The sequence below is a fragment of the Bombus pyrosoma genome, linkage group LG3 (genome assembly GCF_014825855.1).
Source record: "Bombus pyrosoma isolate SC7728 linkage group LG3, ASM1482585v1, whole genome shotgun sequence".
Lineage (NCBI taxonomy): Eukaryota > Metazoa > Arthropoda > Insecta > Hymenoptera > Apidae > Bombus > Bombus pyrosoma.
Genome location: NC_057772.1, coordinates 12,551,035 through 12,566,335, shown reverse-complemented (window position 1 = coordinate 12,566,335; position 15,301 = coordinate 12,551,035). Strand labels below are relative to the sequence as shown.

Here is a 15,301-nt window from a genome sequence, read left to right as displayed (position 1 = left end):
CTAGTCCGCTGTTATTTCGAATTCTTTGTTATAACTTTTTAACAAAGCATTTTCGAGCCTATATTTATATGATATTTTTCCCTTAATTTTATTCATAGAATAAACTGGCATCTTCTTGTAGAAAAAATAGGGACACTCGTATACAAATATATTTGGTACAATTTCTGATTTTTTACGCTTCTAACTCATTTAACTCAAGAGATGTACAAAGTATAAATAGAAAATAAGTACAATGAGCCACATATGGATCAGCAGACTGTGAACGTGTTAATAATTATGATCATAAAAAGGTATCAAGCTAGATGATCTCGATCTTGATCTGGTGTGATACATTGATGGCGGTGACCGGGCCATTTAGATCTTGTAATCGAGATAATATCCAGTCGCATTATATTTCTATCGCGGCAGTTCGATATTAATAGCCAATTAATCGTCACCCGTAATCACGTTACATCGATCCAATGGGCGTATAGAACGTGGCGGTGGAATTGGAGAAAGTGAGGATAATTTGTTTGCGTTCGATGGCTGCTCGTGTTTCTTTCCTCTTCGCGAGATAAACGCTTACACTATATTCTTTTTGGAAAACGAAGCTAAATCATTGGTGGATTATGCGTACGTCGTAGTCTCTTGATTTATCGATTTGATCTTGTGGAGGGTGGTTCAATCCGAACGCGTGTTTCTTCGCGATGAGTTATCATTCAAATTGTAGGTTCCAGTGAGTCGTTTAAGCGGTAATCTCCTTTACTGGCTGATCTTGTCGTGTTCGAAAACGTAATGGAGGATTGGTTATAGCTACGTTTCGGTTAAGTGGTTCTCGTGTTATGAACTTTGCTTTTCATTAAACTTTTATGTGTTGTGCAACCTTGTTGCATAAATCATACCCTTTAATACGTGTAATTTCAGTTCGCTGTTTTATGCAGGTAAATTTACTACGGAATTATCGCATCGATATAAAGAGTTGACCGGTTGATTTTAAATGTTACAATATTTCGTAATTTTTCGAATATTTTGCTGTGTTATTTCTATTTAACACAGCTTCATATAATAAAGTATTATTACGTAATAAAATTTATTGTTAAGGACTGATATGCTGTAACATAATTGACGTTAGCAATTCTGAGTCATTTTGCTCCTCTTTTGTTACTTAAGAACCTCTTCACCCTTACATTATTTAATTCTAAATTACACTCAGACGAAGGCTTCCCTAAACTCATAATTTAAGTGGATACATCAACGGAACACATATTTAGTCGTAACGTACTGTGCTAAGCTTCCTAATAGATAATTTAAATTTATAGTCTGGTGATTCCATAAGAAGTCAGTAAGCGCTGCTTCTAGTCATTAATTTGCCATTAATTTCACACTTTGGTAAAATTTCACATACTGTTACTATAAATTAATCAAACTGTCTACCTGCTATCCGTATATGTTATTATATTTGTGAACGGTATTACAAATACATATCCTCAAGTTATGAGACATAATAAAGAATCAATTTTGACAACATACCGCGTTTCATAACTGTATATAAATATATAATACGACATATAAAAATAGAAAATTGATTAATTTTATAATTGTGAAACGCAAAGTAGGCACAAATACCATTTTTCAACAGCATTTAAAAGAGCATCGTTATCTCTATTGCCAATAGAGTCTCGCATTGTTCCATTCGTCGTAATCAAGGTATCGTTGCTAGCATCTTTCTCTCGAAAGATTCGATTCGGTTTGTTAAGTATCAATGATGCAAGGTGGCTCGTTACAGCGAAGCATAAGGTCTCTCCGTGTGGGGCAACGCGCAGTAGCGTTGGCATCCTGACCTTAGCCTCTTACTTACACGACGACCTTACCGCGCCGAGGTGATTTCCTGATGTACGCCTTCCTCTGACGTTACCAGTTACTTATTGAGAGAACTGGGCAATCGCGACGGGACCCAGCGATTTATGGCATTCTTCGAACGGGCATAAATTTGAAGGAACGCAACTGCGTGCCGCGACGCACGCGACGATAACCCCTGACCTCGGAAAAGTATTTTCTGGTTTTTCTGTAATTTGCTGATGATGACTATGAGTGGATACGTAGTTACTTGGGAAATATCGTTGTGTTAATGGAGGATAAAAGGACGCGTTCCCCGCTTCTGATAGTTAAGTGGAGACTTCAGTATTTCTAAAAATACGTTTTTGTTTTTTCTGTATTTTCTCGATGAAGAGTACGAATATAGCTGAAATTCCTTGAAAAATATCATTGCGTTAATGGGGTATAGAAGGCCACGTCTTTTTCTCTTGATAGCGAAGTGGAGGGTTAGGAATTTTTAAAACATATTTTTCTCTTTTCGGTATTTTCTTGATGAAGAGCATGAGAGTAGATATGTTGAAGTTACTTGGGAATTATCGTTCTGTTAATGGACGATAGAACACTGTTTTCTGTTCTCCGATAAACGTAAAAAGTAAACGAGTGATCGGAATAGTATTAAAGAAATTAGAATGTCATCGAGAACACAAATTACAATGAAACAAATTTCACTTTCATCTCGCAAATTATCATTATCTTTCACCACTTACCTCCGATTGTAATATTTTTTCCCTTCTACATCCCTTTACCTAAACCTGATCAAAACGAAAGGTAAGTTACAGATCTAATTTACATTTCAAATTCCTAGTCTCTCTTTTCCTCACTGTCCCAAATCCCAGTCAATAATCAAATCCTCTATGTACCACAACTATCCATTATCGTATTCGATCTTAATCTTCGAACCATACTTCCCACGAGAAACTTCCACTAACAAGAAAAAGAGCACCGAGAAGAAGCAGACGAAGAAGAAGAAAAAGCTTCGTTCCAAATTCAAACGGTCAGGAAGAGAAAGAATATGAGAGAGAGAGAGAGAGAGAGAGAGAGAGGGGAGCCATAATGGGAACAGGTATATAGCAGCACACGATCTCCGATCAGATTTAAGAAAAATGGCGATCCCTCCGCTGCGCTGGGGAAGTTCGAGGATAATCCGTTAGCGCGATTATCCGCTGATCAAAAGCAGCGAAGTCGGTCTGCGTCCCGCGATAGAGGGAAATCTGTACCTACACCATGGCTCAAAAGTATTCAGATACTTGCATGTGTGCTGACTTTGAAATTTATTGTCGTTCATGCGATTTCCCTGTGGTAAACAGATCTACTGAAGTAAATCATCCGTTTCGCGAGAACCGAACGTTAATTACGTTATCTCTAAAATGAAACTGAGAAATTTACGAAGAGTCGAGTTGATCATTTTGGTTTTTGGAAGACTCGGTTACTATTTCCTTACTAATTTATACACTTTGGTAAAATTCACATACTGCTGTTACAAATTTACCAAGCTGATCGAATACTTCTGAACGATAATGTACATGACAGGGGGAATAGATAAAGCCTTATGAAGAGCAAGGAGAAAAGAGTTATTCGTGAGACGTAGAGAAAGGGGCGATCGTAGAGGTGGAGGAAGACGAAGAAGCTGGAAACTTAATGCTCGTGGTACCGTGGCCACGCCGTCGCTATATCGGCGAGGAATGGTTATGGTGCCCGGCCCACGCAATCCGTGGGTCATGGACCATGAGCTATGAAACACGCCGGAATACCCCGTTATGCGCTAAAGTGCAAACTTGTTAGTCATAGAGTTGCTTGGTGTCGATGGGACATTGGGGCCTTAGCTTGCTGCTCTCTCGACGCCGCGGCATCGACGCAACGAGCTCGTGCTCGAGGAACGTGCTCGTGTTGTAGGTGTAGTTGAGACTGCCCCTGGTACTCTCTCTTTCTTTCTCCTCTACCTCTTCGTCCGTTCTGCCGTGGTCTTTGTGCAAGTATTACCGTAGTTCTTTGCACTACGACACAGAAACTCCAACCGCATCTCCGTGACACGGCGACCGTGGGTCGTGGGGATGCCGTTATGCCCTAAAGTGCCATTCTCCCTCTTCCTCCAGCCTCTCTAATCCTCGTTCTCTATCTGTCGGCTTTCCTGTTCCTTTCAGTCCCCACGCGCTCGAGGGTTCATCGGGTTCCCTCGTGATTCCGCGCACCGCGTGAGCTCATTGTGTGTTGCTAAGTGGAATCGCGAAGGCAGGCGCGGGCTTTTGGTAATTCCGATGTCAGAGGTCGGAGCTTGAGGAATATGTAATGGTGGCTTCAATAGCTCGATTGGCAAGGGTGATTCGTAAATTGTGAATGTCTATGCAAATTCATACTTTTTCTTTTATAAATATCACATATGAAAGATGAAATTTAAATAAAGATTTATTCCAGTTTGTAGATATTCTAACGACTTTACTTTCGATATTTTCTATATTTTTTCCTTGCGTTTCGAAAGTTTCGGATCTCAAGAATAGTACGAAGTTCCGAATTTCGGGATTTCGAATGTCCCATTCCTACTTAAATACGGCAAATTTGAAATATTTCAATGTATCTTGTAAAAAGAAAAAATGCAAAATAAACTTCTTCCACTTTTCTCCGGATTGAGTAAATCTCGGCGAGACTGGACGACTGTCCTCGTGTCAAGTAGCGGAAGAAGCTTATCGCATGGAGACGCGGCGCATAACAATTCGAGCAACAACCTGGTCGCTCTACCATAGCTCGTATCTCTTTGTCGAGCTAATGGCGAATCACGGAGGTAGCGGGATGGCCGTGAGCGACAGTTTCACTGTCGTGAGAATGGTCCGTTGGCGAAGGCGCCTCGAAACGGTCGTTGACGGTCTTGTTGACAGTCGGTCGACGGCGCCGGGAACGTGAAAGCAGTGCGCGTTTATCGCGGCCTACGTGGTTCACCAATAGTCAACCAATTCTTATTAAGGCGTTGTTACCCAGCCCTGTATGTATGCTAATCACGTTTTTAAAATGTCGTAAAGCTAATCGAGTATCGTACACTTGAAAATCCATCAGACTTCTAATCTTGACCAACTGCTATCAGCCGTTCGTTTTGCTATCATAATTTTAATAAAATAATTTTGTTAAACAAGTTTTTTTCTAAATTAGTTTTCGAGGAATCGAGTCTCGAGAAAGGGTAGTTTCACCTCTTAAATTTGAATTACCGCAATTAAAAAAATATACGTATCGTAATATTTAGGCTGTTTTTCGAGTCTACGATATTTCGTCCAAATTAAAGCCGGATTGTTGGCGTCCTTTTCTTTTAAGATCAGTCCAGGCTAGCGGAGAAACTCTTGTTCCTCGTGCAAAGTATGAGCCAGCATAATAAAGCTTTGCTAATGAACAGCCACCGGTACGCGGCATGAAGAATACCGTCCGGTGTTAATAATTACAGCGTGTTTACGCTGCTAACACGTGCGTATTCGAGCTGGCTGAAAACTCGAAGCAACAGAAGTCTCTGGCAGGATTTGCGTGCCAGAAGCGTTTGCCGGAGCCAGTCGAGTTGCCATACCGCGTAACATTATGTACCCCCGTGTAATTACAAACTGTGGATGTGCACGGCTGCGTGCCAGTTCGCAATTCTCTGGGAGGTTAGTTGAAAATCGAGTGGCGATCACTGACTCGGCGAGCAGAACGATCGAAGTTAACGAGTGAACGCGGCGATATCGTTGTTTCGATCACGGGAAGTTGAATTTCAAATGCTCGTCAAGTATTAGGATATCGCAGTTGCTGATTTCAGTGATGAATTTTCTCATATTCTTCGTCATTCTTTTTCTATTAAGTCATTTATTCCGATATTATGAAATTTCGATAGTAATAATTTCTATTAAGCTGAAAAGAATAAAGAAGCTTAAGTAGAGCGGCTTAAAGAAGTGGCATTTTATGGGGAGGGTGGTTTATGCACTTATAGACGATTTAAAAGTGCAAAAATCTATAAGATGCTCGTAATATTAAAAAATGTATACGGTATCCAAAGTAAAGTATGTGTTATAATATTTAATACATAAAACAAATTTTTATTCAAGCTCCATTTCTTTTATTCTTCTTTTTGTTATTCCATGCAATGAATGTATATAAGCAATATATCATATTTAAAGCATGATTCAAGTTTTTAGTATGACATCGTATCTTCAAATATGTATAAAAAATAAATTAAAAATTGCAGTACTTCAAAATTAAAGAGATTTCTCTGTTGAGATTTGTCTACCCTTTCTGTTCAAAACACACATCTTCGATTGAATATTGCTACAAATTTCAAGTTTTATATTTATGGTGAGCAGCCTTTTAGCCAAATTTTCAATATTTGGAGCTATCTTTTAAAGTATGTGAGTAACTTCCGTGGGTTAGTCTGTAAAGCTAATAGAATCGCGAATCTTCCACTTGTATGAGGTAATAGAATGAAGGTATCGTTCGATTCTCGTGTAAATGGTCAAGCGAAACGGTCGAAAGGATGTTCGAGTATCGAGAATCCGTTGAACGTTGAGATAAAGTTATTGCTATAAAATTTTCTAAGTGTGTAACTGGATCTCATATTGGATCTGTTACATGGATCCACAAAATGGCTTCAGGTCGAAATAAACAAGCTATTTGACGAAGTCTAGCATCATGAAATTGGAATTCTGTCTACGGAAGTATAGGTTCTTAATAAAGAAGCGGGTTTTATGGCTGTTTCCAGGCAAGCTGAAGTCCATTCTGGATGGTTTCAGATACCTACCTGCTTGGTCTTGACCACAGAACACGTGTATACATATTTCTTTGCATTTGCAATCAATTCTGGTGGAATAGCATGGAATATCTAATACATTCCTATGATTCTTGCGATCTTTTAAATCTCTAACTAAATGTATTTAATTTTTGGTTGATTGGGAATTTTAGTAGGAGATGTATTTATTGATCGTAAAATACTTCTCATAATGAAAACAGTAGTATTCTATCTTGATCATTTCGCACTAACTGGATAGAAATAATATCGTAACACAGATATCTGGGTACCTAAAATTAATTTTCCTGTGTAATAACAGATCTTAATCACTTTAACGATATGATGGATTAGCTATTCTCGTTGAGTGATTGTAAATTAGGGTTGCACTTAGTTATGTTGCTTTAAAACCTACAATAAGACTTAAATTGCCTGGCTAATACTCAAGTTGAACGGACAATATTATTATAATTACCAGAGTAATGACGGTTTCATTATTCTTGAAATAATAACGAGATCGTTAACGGCTTGTTAACGAATAATAATGAATTGTTTGGTAATTATTATTGCTAGTGTAACGAACTGCATTCAAGTTAGCCTGGTTCAGATATTTCCCATGTATTAATCCTTAACGGTCGTGCTTACGAGTATGTCATCTGTTACGTGACACTGTAACTTCTTCGTATCGGATGTATGTCTAAAAACTAAAAAACCTCAAGTCGTATTGAATTATGATAGGCCCATAAATGGTATGTATCGCGAAAATCATTGAGATGGCGGTGGAAATATTTTTTGAGGCGGAGAAAGACAACTACGTTTACTTTTGTAAAACGTGTAACAAAAAGCTATTCCTGCATGTTGGCAAGTGTTTTAAAAAATATTACACATTATATATCAAACGTTGCATACTATATATGAATAAAGAATTAAACATGTACGTTGTAGTGGAAAAATATTAAAATAAGTGTTTCACGTGAAATAATGTTATTGCAACACTTTTCACGCAAGCACCGAGTCATATGCTATTTTAATATAAATATATATAATTACAATTAGAATTACAAATTATGAGAATTACAAATGAACGTCGTAGTTCAAATATTTTGTACATTTTCGTGAATTATACGTATTCCGTATATTTTTATATCTTTAAATTTCCTACAAATGTATAAACATTTGCAATTTATTCATATAATATTTTTAGCGTTTCAAAGGTTAATAACAGATTCTATCATTAAAAATCCGTTAATCTACAGCTTAACATCAAACATCACACTATATTTTCCGCTCCGCCAACCGTCTAAAAGTTACAAGATTGCCAATTAAAACGCGTAAATAAATCAGCCATCGGAGCGACTTAGTCGATCGCATCCCTACAGGGATGAATCTCCCGATTAGACTAAAAGACGGCTTTATGTTACGAATTCTCTAGTTTGCGAGCCCAGGGGAGATCGAGATCGAGACGTTACTAGCGTAAATTCGCGATAAAGGTAGCACACGGTGCGGCGCGGCGCGGCGCGGCACGGCGCCACGAAGGAGAGAACGAGGTTGTGGGAAAGATAGCACCTAGCTACGTGAGATCTCGTCGTTCCTTCGTGGCCGTGTTTACGAGAGGATACGGGCTGTTCAGTAGGTCTCACGGGAGCATCGCGACGATCCGCTTTATCATTCGAATTCAACGGAGCGAGATTAACGTTGGCTCGGAGGATCGTTCGCGTCGGTGTTAATTCGCTTCCTCTCGTTTCTCGCGTCCTTCCCCTTGATCCTCGTCAAAATCAACCGGATCTTGGTGACCTAGCATTATTTCGTGTTTCGGAGATCCGTGTCTAGGTATTTTAATTCGACGATCTTGAGGTTTTTAATTACTCGCGAGATTAACTTCACGTCTCGTCTTTATCTCTTGGTTTGGTGGAAGGTTTGATTCTTGGTGGAAAGAAATCTTACTTCGTTTATTCTATTCGCATATAGCAGAGTGTTTGCGCTATTAATTCTCAACGTACTTCTTGTAAGTAGCAAAATTTGGAGATAAGATAGAGGATATCAAAATTTTACTATTTTTTATGTACAATGACTTGAATAGATTTTCAAAGTTTGATATAGCCTTTGCGTAATGATAATATTATTTCATTAAAAGAATATAATATTCTACTTTATTAAAAAAATCTATTTTTATACGGCGCGACGTACGAAGAATAATGAAACTTTGATCTTTTCTATTTTTCTTAGAAATAGATATAGTTTATACGAAGAAAACACTGAAAACTGGTAGTGCAAACACTCTATAATATGTTAGTACATATTTTAAAGCAACGTCTAGAAACAGTAATTGACTGAGTTAACCGGGTTGATATTAATGTTAGTCTTGAGAATCTTCATGTAATTGATAGCGGTCAGTGGATTTTTACGAGCGTATAGAATAAGACATCGAAATCGGTGTACCAGCATCAATAAACGATAAATATTCCAAACAGCATTTTAATTACCTTATGGTGCAGCAGGTAACATGGTGCAGCTCAGTTTCGGTTTATTCCATCGGGCGGTCATTTGGATGTTGTATTTCATATTAGAAGAGGTGCTAGAGTATATACGGACGTATGAAATCGTGCTTACCGCGAAGGTAATCGTAAATTTACGGCGATCTGCTTGCTCAACGTGATAATCTTGAATTTTATGAGGTTAAGCGCTTCTTAAGACCAATTCGTATGCGACCATTTGGACATTTGCAGAAATTACGAGCTTAGAGTATTAGAGAATTATTACGTTCATTACATAAATTGTTACATATTCACCGTAAGGTTATTCGATATTTCAAACATTTTTCTGATGATCTGAAAATTTGTGGAAATTTCGGGCAATTGTAAATTTCGGAAATTCGAAAGTTTGAGACTCGAAACATTGGGAACTATTATTAATACCATCTAAGTTGCCAGATCCTACGTATTTTACCTTTTGTAACATTTATAATTAGACATTAGGTATATTTATTACTATTTATACACTCTCATCAATATACGCGAATTCATAAATCCTTCTTCCTTCTCTACCTCCACTCTAGCACATATTTCAAATCCACATCACCTACAACCTACTTACATACATGTAACAGTATCCATCACTAAATCAGAACATTTTACAGCAGTCTTCCTCTCGAAAAGTAATACCATTTCAACGCAAGATTCGTGCGAAGAATATCATCTAAATCGATCAGATACTTTACTCAACGTTCCTTGTTAGCAACAATTCACAAGAACCTGTCTGTTGAATAATTTTCGTGAAAAGAGGAACAATCGTCGGCTCTTTTGAACTTCTTCCAGCGTCCATTGCGAAGATCCTGCTGGAGCCGCATTCTGGCAAGTCGGAATCTCGCAAGTTCCGGTATATCAGATGATGTACGGGGTGTTAAAAAAGTGGTCTGTATTTATCAAGTATGATTCTAGACGGCAAGACAATGAGAAAAGTTCGTGTACAAATATGCCGTCGGAGGCTTATTTTTTGATCCTATCATTGGTTATGAAACGCACTTGAACTCGAGGAACTTTCTTATCTTATTGAGTCACACCCGCGTCGACGAATTTCCGGTGAAGATCACTTGGCGAACGCTTTTAGAATAGATTACGGAAGGGCTGTCCTCGTTAATGAGAGCGCTCGTGTTCCAGTAATTAGCCATAACTCGCATTATCGTTGGCCCGAAGTTATCACAACCCGTTCAATACCGGCGCGGGCGTTCGCCATTTTCTTGCGGACAACGCGTCCAATAAATTCCTCGCGTCCTCAACCATCCGATTAACGAGCGGACGAGAATCAGCCCACTTTAATTAGAGTATCCGATTATTTATTTGCGAATTCCACTATAAGTTGCGGCCAGCGAAAACACGCACGAGACCCGAGCGAGAATGCGCCTCGACGTCGAGCGCGCGCCGATTTAATTAACCATACCGCCGTTTTTCCGGCACCGGCAGAATTTATTTCGCCTTCGTAACGGTTCCTCGACGACGTCGTTCCTTCCTCTTCTTCTTCGCTCTTGTAATTACGATGATTTTAACTAGATAGATATGCTAGTTAATATCATGACCGTTGCGTAAGAGGATGACAGAGTCCTTGGTTAACTAGACGAATTGCTTAAACAGTAAGAGCTAAGTAGTGTCTAAAAGTTCTTCGATTTTTTGACGTATTTTAGAGCGTTATAAACTCAGTATCATTCATCAATATCATTCATTCATTCTCAGTATCAATCATTAAGGATTAAGGAATTTACTTATTGTTATTTTCTGTTCTTATAAAATATTACGCTGGAACAGTTCTTATTTTCTTTAACAAGTCATGTGATTTGATCACTTAACTTACGCGATTTGATCACTTAATCGCGTGATAATCTTTGCAAATAATCGTTTAAAATAACGAATGACGATGTACGACGCGTTTTAATGTTACGTTTACAGCGCTGAATCGAGAAGAGGATCTGCCTATCTTTTTTGCATTTGCGCGATGTTATACGATGATATTGCTATTGCTTAGTGTGCTATCTTAATCATCAGCTTCACTGGGAATTACAGATACAGGTTTCCTATCTATGTATTAACATGAGGTAGTAGGATGGGGAGGATGTAACAGGTTAACGATCTTTGACGCTCTTTTAAAGAAACGCGAACGAACTCATTACACAATTTAATACTATACTACCAATACAATGATCACCAGATTTGAACTAAAATTCGACGCCGTTACAAACATCTGCAAATTCATCTTACTTTATTCCGTTCATCTTCATTACCAAAGCTTCGCACGAATCACGTGATTTAATACATAACTCTTACGAATACGGTACACTTAAATTAATCACTATACTTGAGCAAAAATTGCAACCTACTAGAACCGTTTGCAAATTCACAAAGGCTCTTTTCGCACGAACGAAATTGCTCAGCATCCCACGGTAAATGCACTCGTCGAGTATATCTGCTTTCACGAAAGTTTCACGAAAGTTTCTCAGATATTCGGGGAAGAAAACAGGAAATATTAGGCGAACGTTGTCCGCCCCTCTTCCATTGTTTTAAAGTTTGCAAGTTGCGGGTCGATGTCCTTATCCAGACCAGTGTGCCTAAAATATGCACGATCTTGCCAGTTGACTGATACGTGCCACGGCTGCCTTTTCATTTATTCATTCACCCTTACCATCGCGGTCGATTTTCTGTCGTTCGTGACTGATTTCTCGATGCAACTTCAGAAATAGAATCGTTGGTGCAATTACCTACCCCTCGTATTTTTTCTCGATTTCCTTTCGAAAATTATATTCTTTGTTCTACTTTTTCTCTGAGACCCTATTACGCTATATACGGTAGAATGGAACTAAAATTTGAATTTGACCGACTAATTTTTTGAAGCATTGCGAACCACTCAGAAACTATTTTTATCGGTTTTATGAATTTTATCGTGATTTCTATAACGTTTCCTAATTTCTAGTGTAATCTATAACTTTGTTTCAGAATGGAGACGTTCCAAGAAGCTGGTGTTCAGATGTTAAAGGAGTTCAGGGCGCTTCTTCAGCATTCGCCGCTGCCTCTTCCGGGGACGCGACTTCTTCAGCTCCTGGCGTTGAACATGTTCGCCATCGAGTCGACGCAGTTAAAGGGTAAGTCGCCATATTCCTTTTCCATGTGTTTATTTCATCTCCTCTCGTGTTGCTCTTTTCTGTCACGATTCGCGAAACGTGACGTGGAAAAAGGAAGGCAGAAATTTCTCTTCTCTCGTGAAATGTCGAAGATGGAATCGAAAGTTTCCAATTCGCGACTATTATCGTGGAATTATTCATGCAGGGGTCACGTGTGAATTATGTAGGTACGGATGGAATCGATACGTTTGCCCGTTCGCGATTCGAATTTAGATGGATTTGTATAGCACGGTATACAGAATTTCTGAGAAATGGTAAACAGTGTTTTTGAGCTTTGAGAATGGATTTTATCGATTTGATTATCAAAATATAGAAAGTATTATAAATTAATTTCATCAAATATTGGTTTTTAATAGGATAACACAAAAGGTAATCTGAACGTATTAATTTTACCAACATTTTCTCAGCAAGAAAAAAGTCTATTAATAATGTCATAAATTTCAACCTCGTTTCTACACCTTTTCAATTTCTAAATTGTTAATATTGATCAAAATTCAAATAATCCCCAATTGTATTTATTAATGTATCTCTTCCTCTATTAGTGGCAAACTATTATCTTGATTTGATCATGGCATATGAGGGCTGTTGCTCTTTTATGAACCGTTCGCCTGTTTCTTCCAACATAGTTTTCTAATTGCAACCATAAGAAAGGCATGACTTGTCCAACTTACGTGAATCACCGTACACGTTACAAGGATATTGCTATCATTTCTTATATATTGACATGACTTCCTACGTCGAGTTATGCTCAATTTCTCGCGCATATATTCGTTTCTATGATAAACAACTTGTAATGTAAGTCAAGAAAATCGTAATTTCAATAAACTGTAAGGACATCTCTCGAGGAGTACCTAGTCTTGTCGTCATTCTTAATTCTCAAACCCTCACGTCCTCGAGACTACTAACGGGTTCGTAAATCGAAATACCACACCTAATGGCGGTCGTTCTTCAAACATCTTCTTAGCCGCCGAAAGTGAATATTTCTTACTTTGTTAACACTTTACTGACCGCTAGCGGTTCAACAGCATACGCACGTCCGACCGGCAGCTCAGGCGCAGATTCTCCCTGGCGCCGACTCTGTTTCGGTTTAGAATCTCCGATACCATTCTTTTCGTTCATCGCGAACGGTAATTTTTTCAAATTGGTATAAAACTGCGGGAGCTTACAAAGCAACGCAACTGACGCAACCGAGCAGGGTACCTTGGTACTATATAATAAATTACTGTTCAAATAATGAGAAAGATTATCGGTGACCAAAAGCCAATTAATAGGCTATCGGTCGGTGAAGTGTTAATTAACACGCAGAATCGCCACTCGGAAAGCGATAGAAAATATTCTATCTAATTCCACTATTATACTCATAGTAGAAAGGAAGGAAAATCCTTCTCCAGGATGAAAGTGATGGAAATTGGGAAAAGCTGGGCTGATGATATAAGATGGTCGCATATTGTATGCTTTTCTCTTGTAGTGTTAGTGTATAAAAAAGAGCAAGGGAACCAATGAATAGGATAAAAGAATGTATAAAAAGTAGGATTAACATGGTGAGAAGCGAAACGACTGATCGAAATTACGTCTCCACGAGGAAGGCAATCGAAGCGAGGAAAAAGCTTGGCTGATGATACGACATGGTTGGACGTTACAGTGATAGATCGATAAAAGACACAGGTTCGCGCTTGTTCGCGAGAGGATAAGTCGGCACTGTTGGAAGGCGGAGAAGAAAGTTGTTACGACAACGTTGTAACCGGCACTTTAGATCGAATCTCTTTCACGGTCACGTCCGTCTCTCGTTATTTAACGTTGGTACGTAAGCCCCGCTCCGTGGCCCGTGGCTTTATTGTTTCACGTCGTTCTGTCGGTGCTTGGCAGCGGTGGACGGCCGCGATAAATCAGAATAACGACTACGCCTGCTGCCAAAACCCATTCGAATTCAATTCGACGTATCGTCCCCGAGGATCTTTTCGTTTTCAGACGTATGTATACGCTCTGTCGATACAAACTGCTTTGTCTTGTCTTTGCCCCGTATATCAAAGTCTCTTTATCGAATCGGAGCATAAAACGCATTCCTGTACTTCCTTGTCGGATTCTCTGTGATGGTTTCGCGAGTGTAATGATTCTTATTTTGTTAGCGTTTCACGTTACGTATAATCGTACGAGTTATTGTGTCATTAATTGTGAATTAATCGTCAGCAGTTTACGTGGATTTTATAGTTTTCGAATCGTTGAATTCATCGTTTGACGTGTTAAGTGGGTTTTTCAAAGTGGCTCTGTAGAAGAACGATGACTGATACATGGGGTTCAAGCTTTCAATAAGTTTAATCTCTTCATTGTTATAATAAATGGAGGAAATGAAAGATAAAAGATTCTTACAAGAAAGACTTATATATCAAAGTTAGTCATTTTGTTTTGTTCAGTATTTCTATTTCGAGCTGGAATTTTGTTTGTGTAATTGTTTCAGTTACATAAATGTTAGAACATTTATTGAAAGTAAGATAAGCTCAAAATAATGGAACGAAATCTTTTTCTTTTCCTCCAATATTCCTTCAATATTCACGAATGTCGATTGTTTCTTGGCTCTATGTATCTCATAAATGATTCTACAGATAAAAAATAAATATTTCTCGATAATTTACAAAGGACTATTCAACGTTTCAGTTAAAGGCATGTGTACCCAACGCGTAATATTCCTCGGTATCGTTCTTTATTTCGTATATTATTTACGGCTGGAAGCCTTTTGAGTCTTCGATCTTCAAAAAATTCGTAGGAGTGTCGTGGGCGTGAAATGGTGGTCTGCCATTCCATTCGGATGTATTTATACTCTTTCAAAATGCGGCGTTCGTAAATTTCTATGGCAACGCGGCTAGTTTACGACTCAATACCCAGAAGAAATTCTCGACGACGTAAAATCGAAGGGGATGAATACGCGGGCTCCGCACTGCCCAGTCCGATGCTCACGTTTCCACCATTTTTTATTTTATGTGCCATTCGCTCCCTAGATTACGTTTCGCGCTCGAGTTTTCCGATTTCGAGACATATCCTCGATTTATAGTCGTTTT

The 15,301-nt window shown here is 38.6% G+C and overlaps 1 protein-coding gene across 7 annotated transcripts in view; it reads left to right on the top strand.

The window, feature by feature from the left end:
- LOC122566368 (telomerase-binding protein EST1A-like) overlaps window positions 1-15,301 on the top strand; it is a 215,485-nt gene that overhangs the window by 18,772 nt on the left and 181,412 nt on the right. For all 7 annotated transcript variants that reach the window (XR_006316484.1, XR_006316483.1, XM_043723514.1 and 4 more), the window contains one exon: window positions 12,064-12,209. Coding sequence is in view for 5 of the 7 variants with exons in the window: in XM_043723514.1 (XP_043579449.1) it covers window positions 12,064-12,209 (146 nt within the window). In the remaining 2 variants the exon portion in view is untranslated. The remainder of the gene's footprint in view (window positions 1-12,063; window positions 12,210-15,301) is intronic.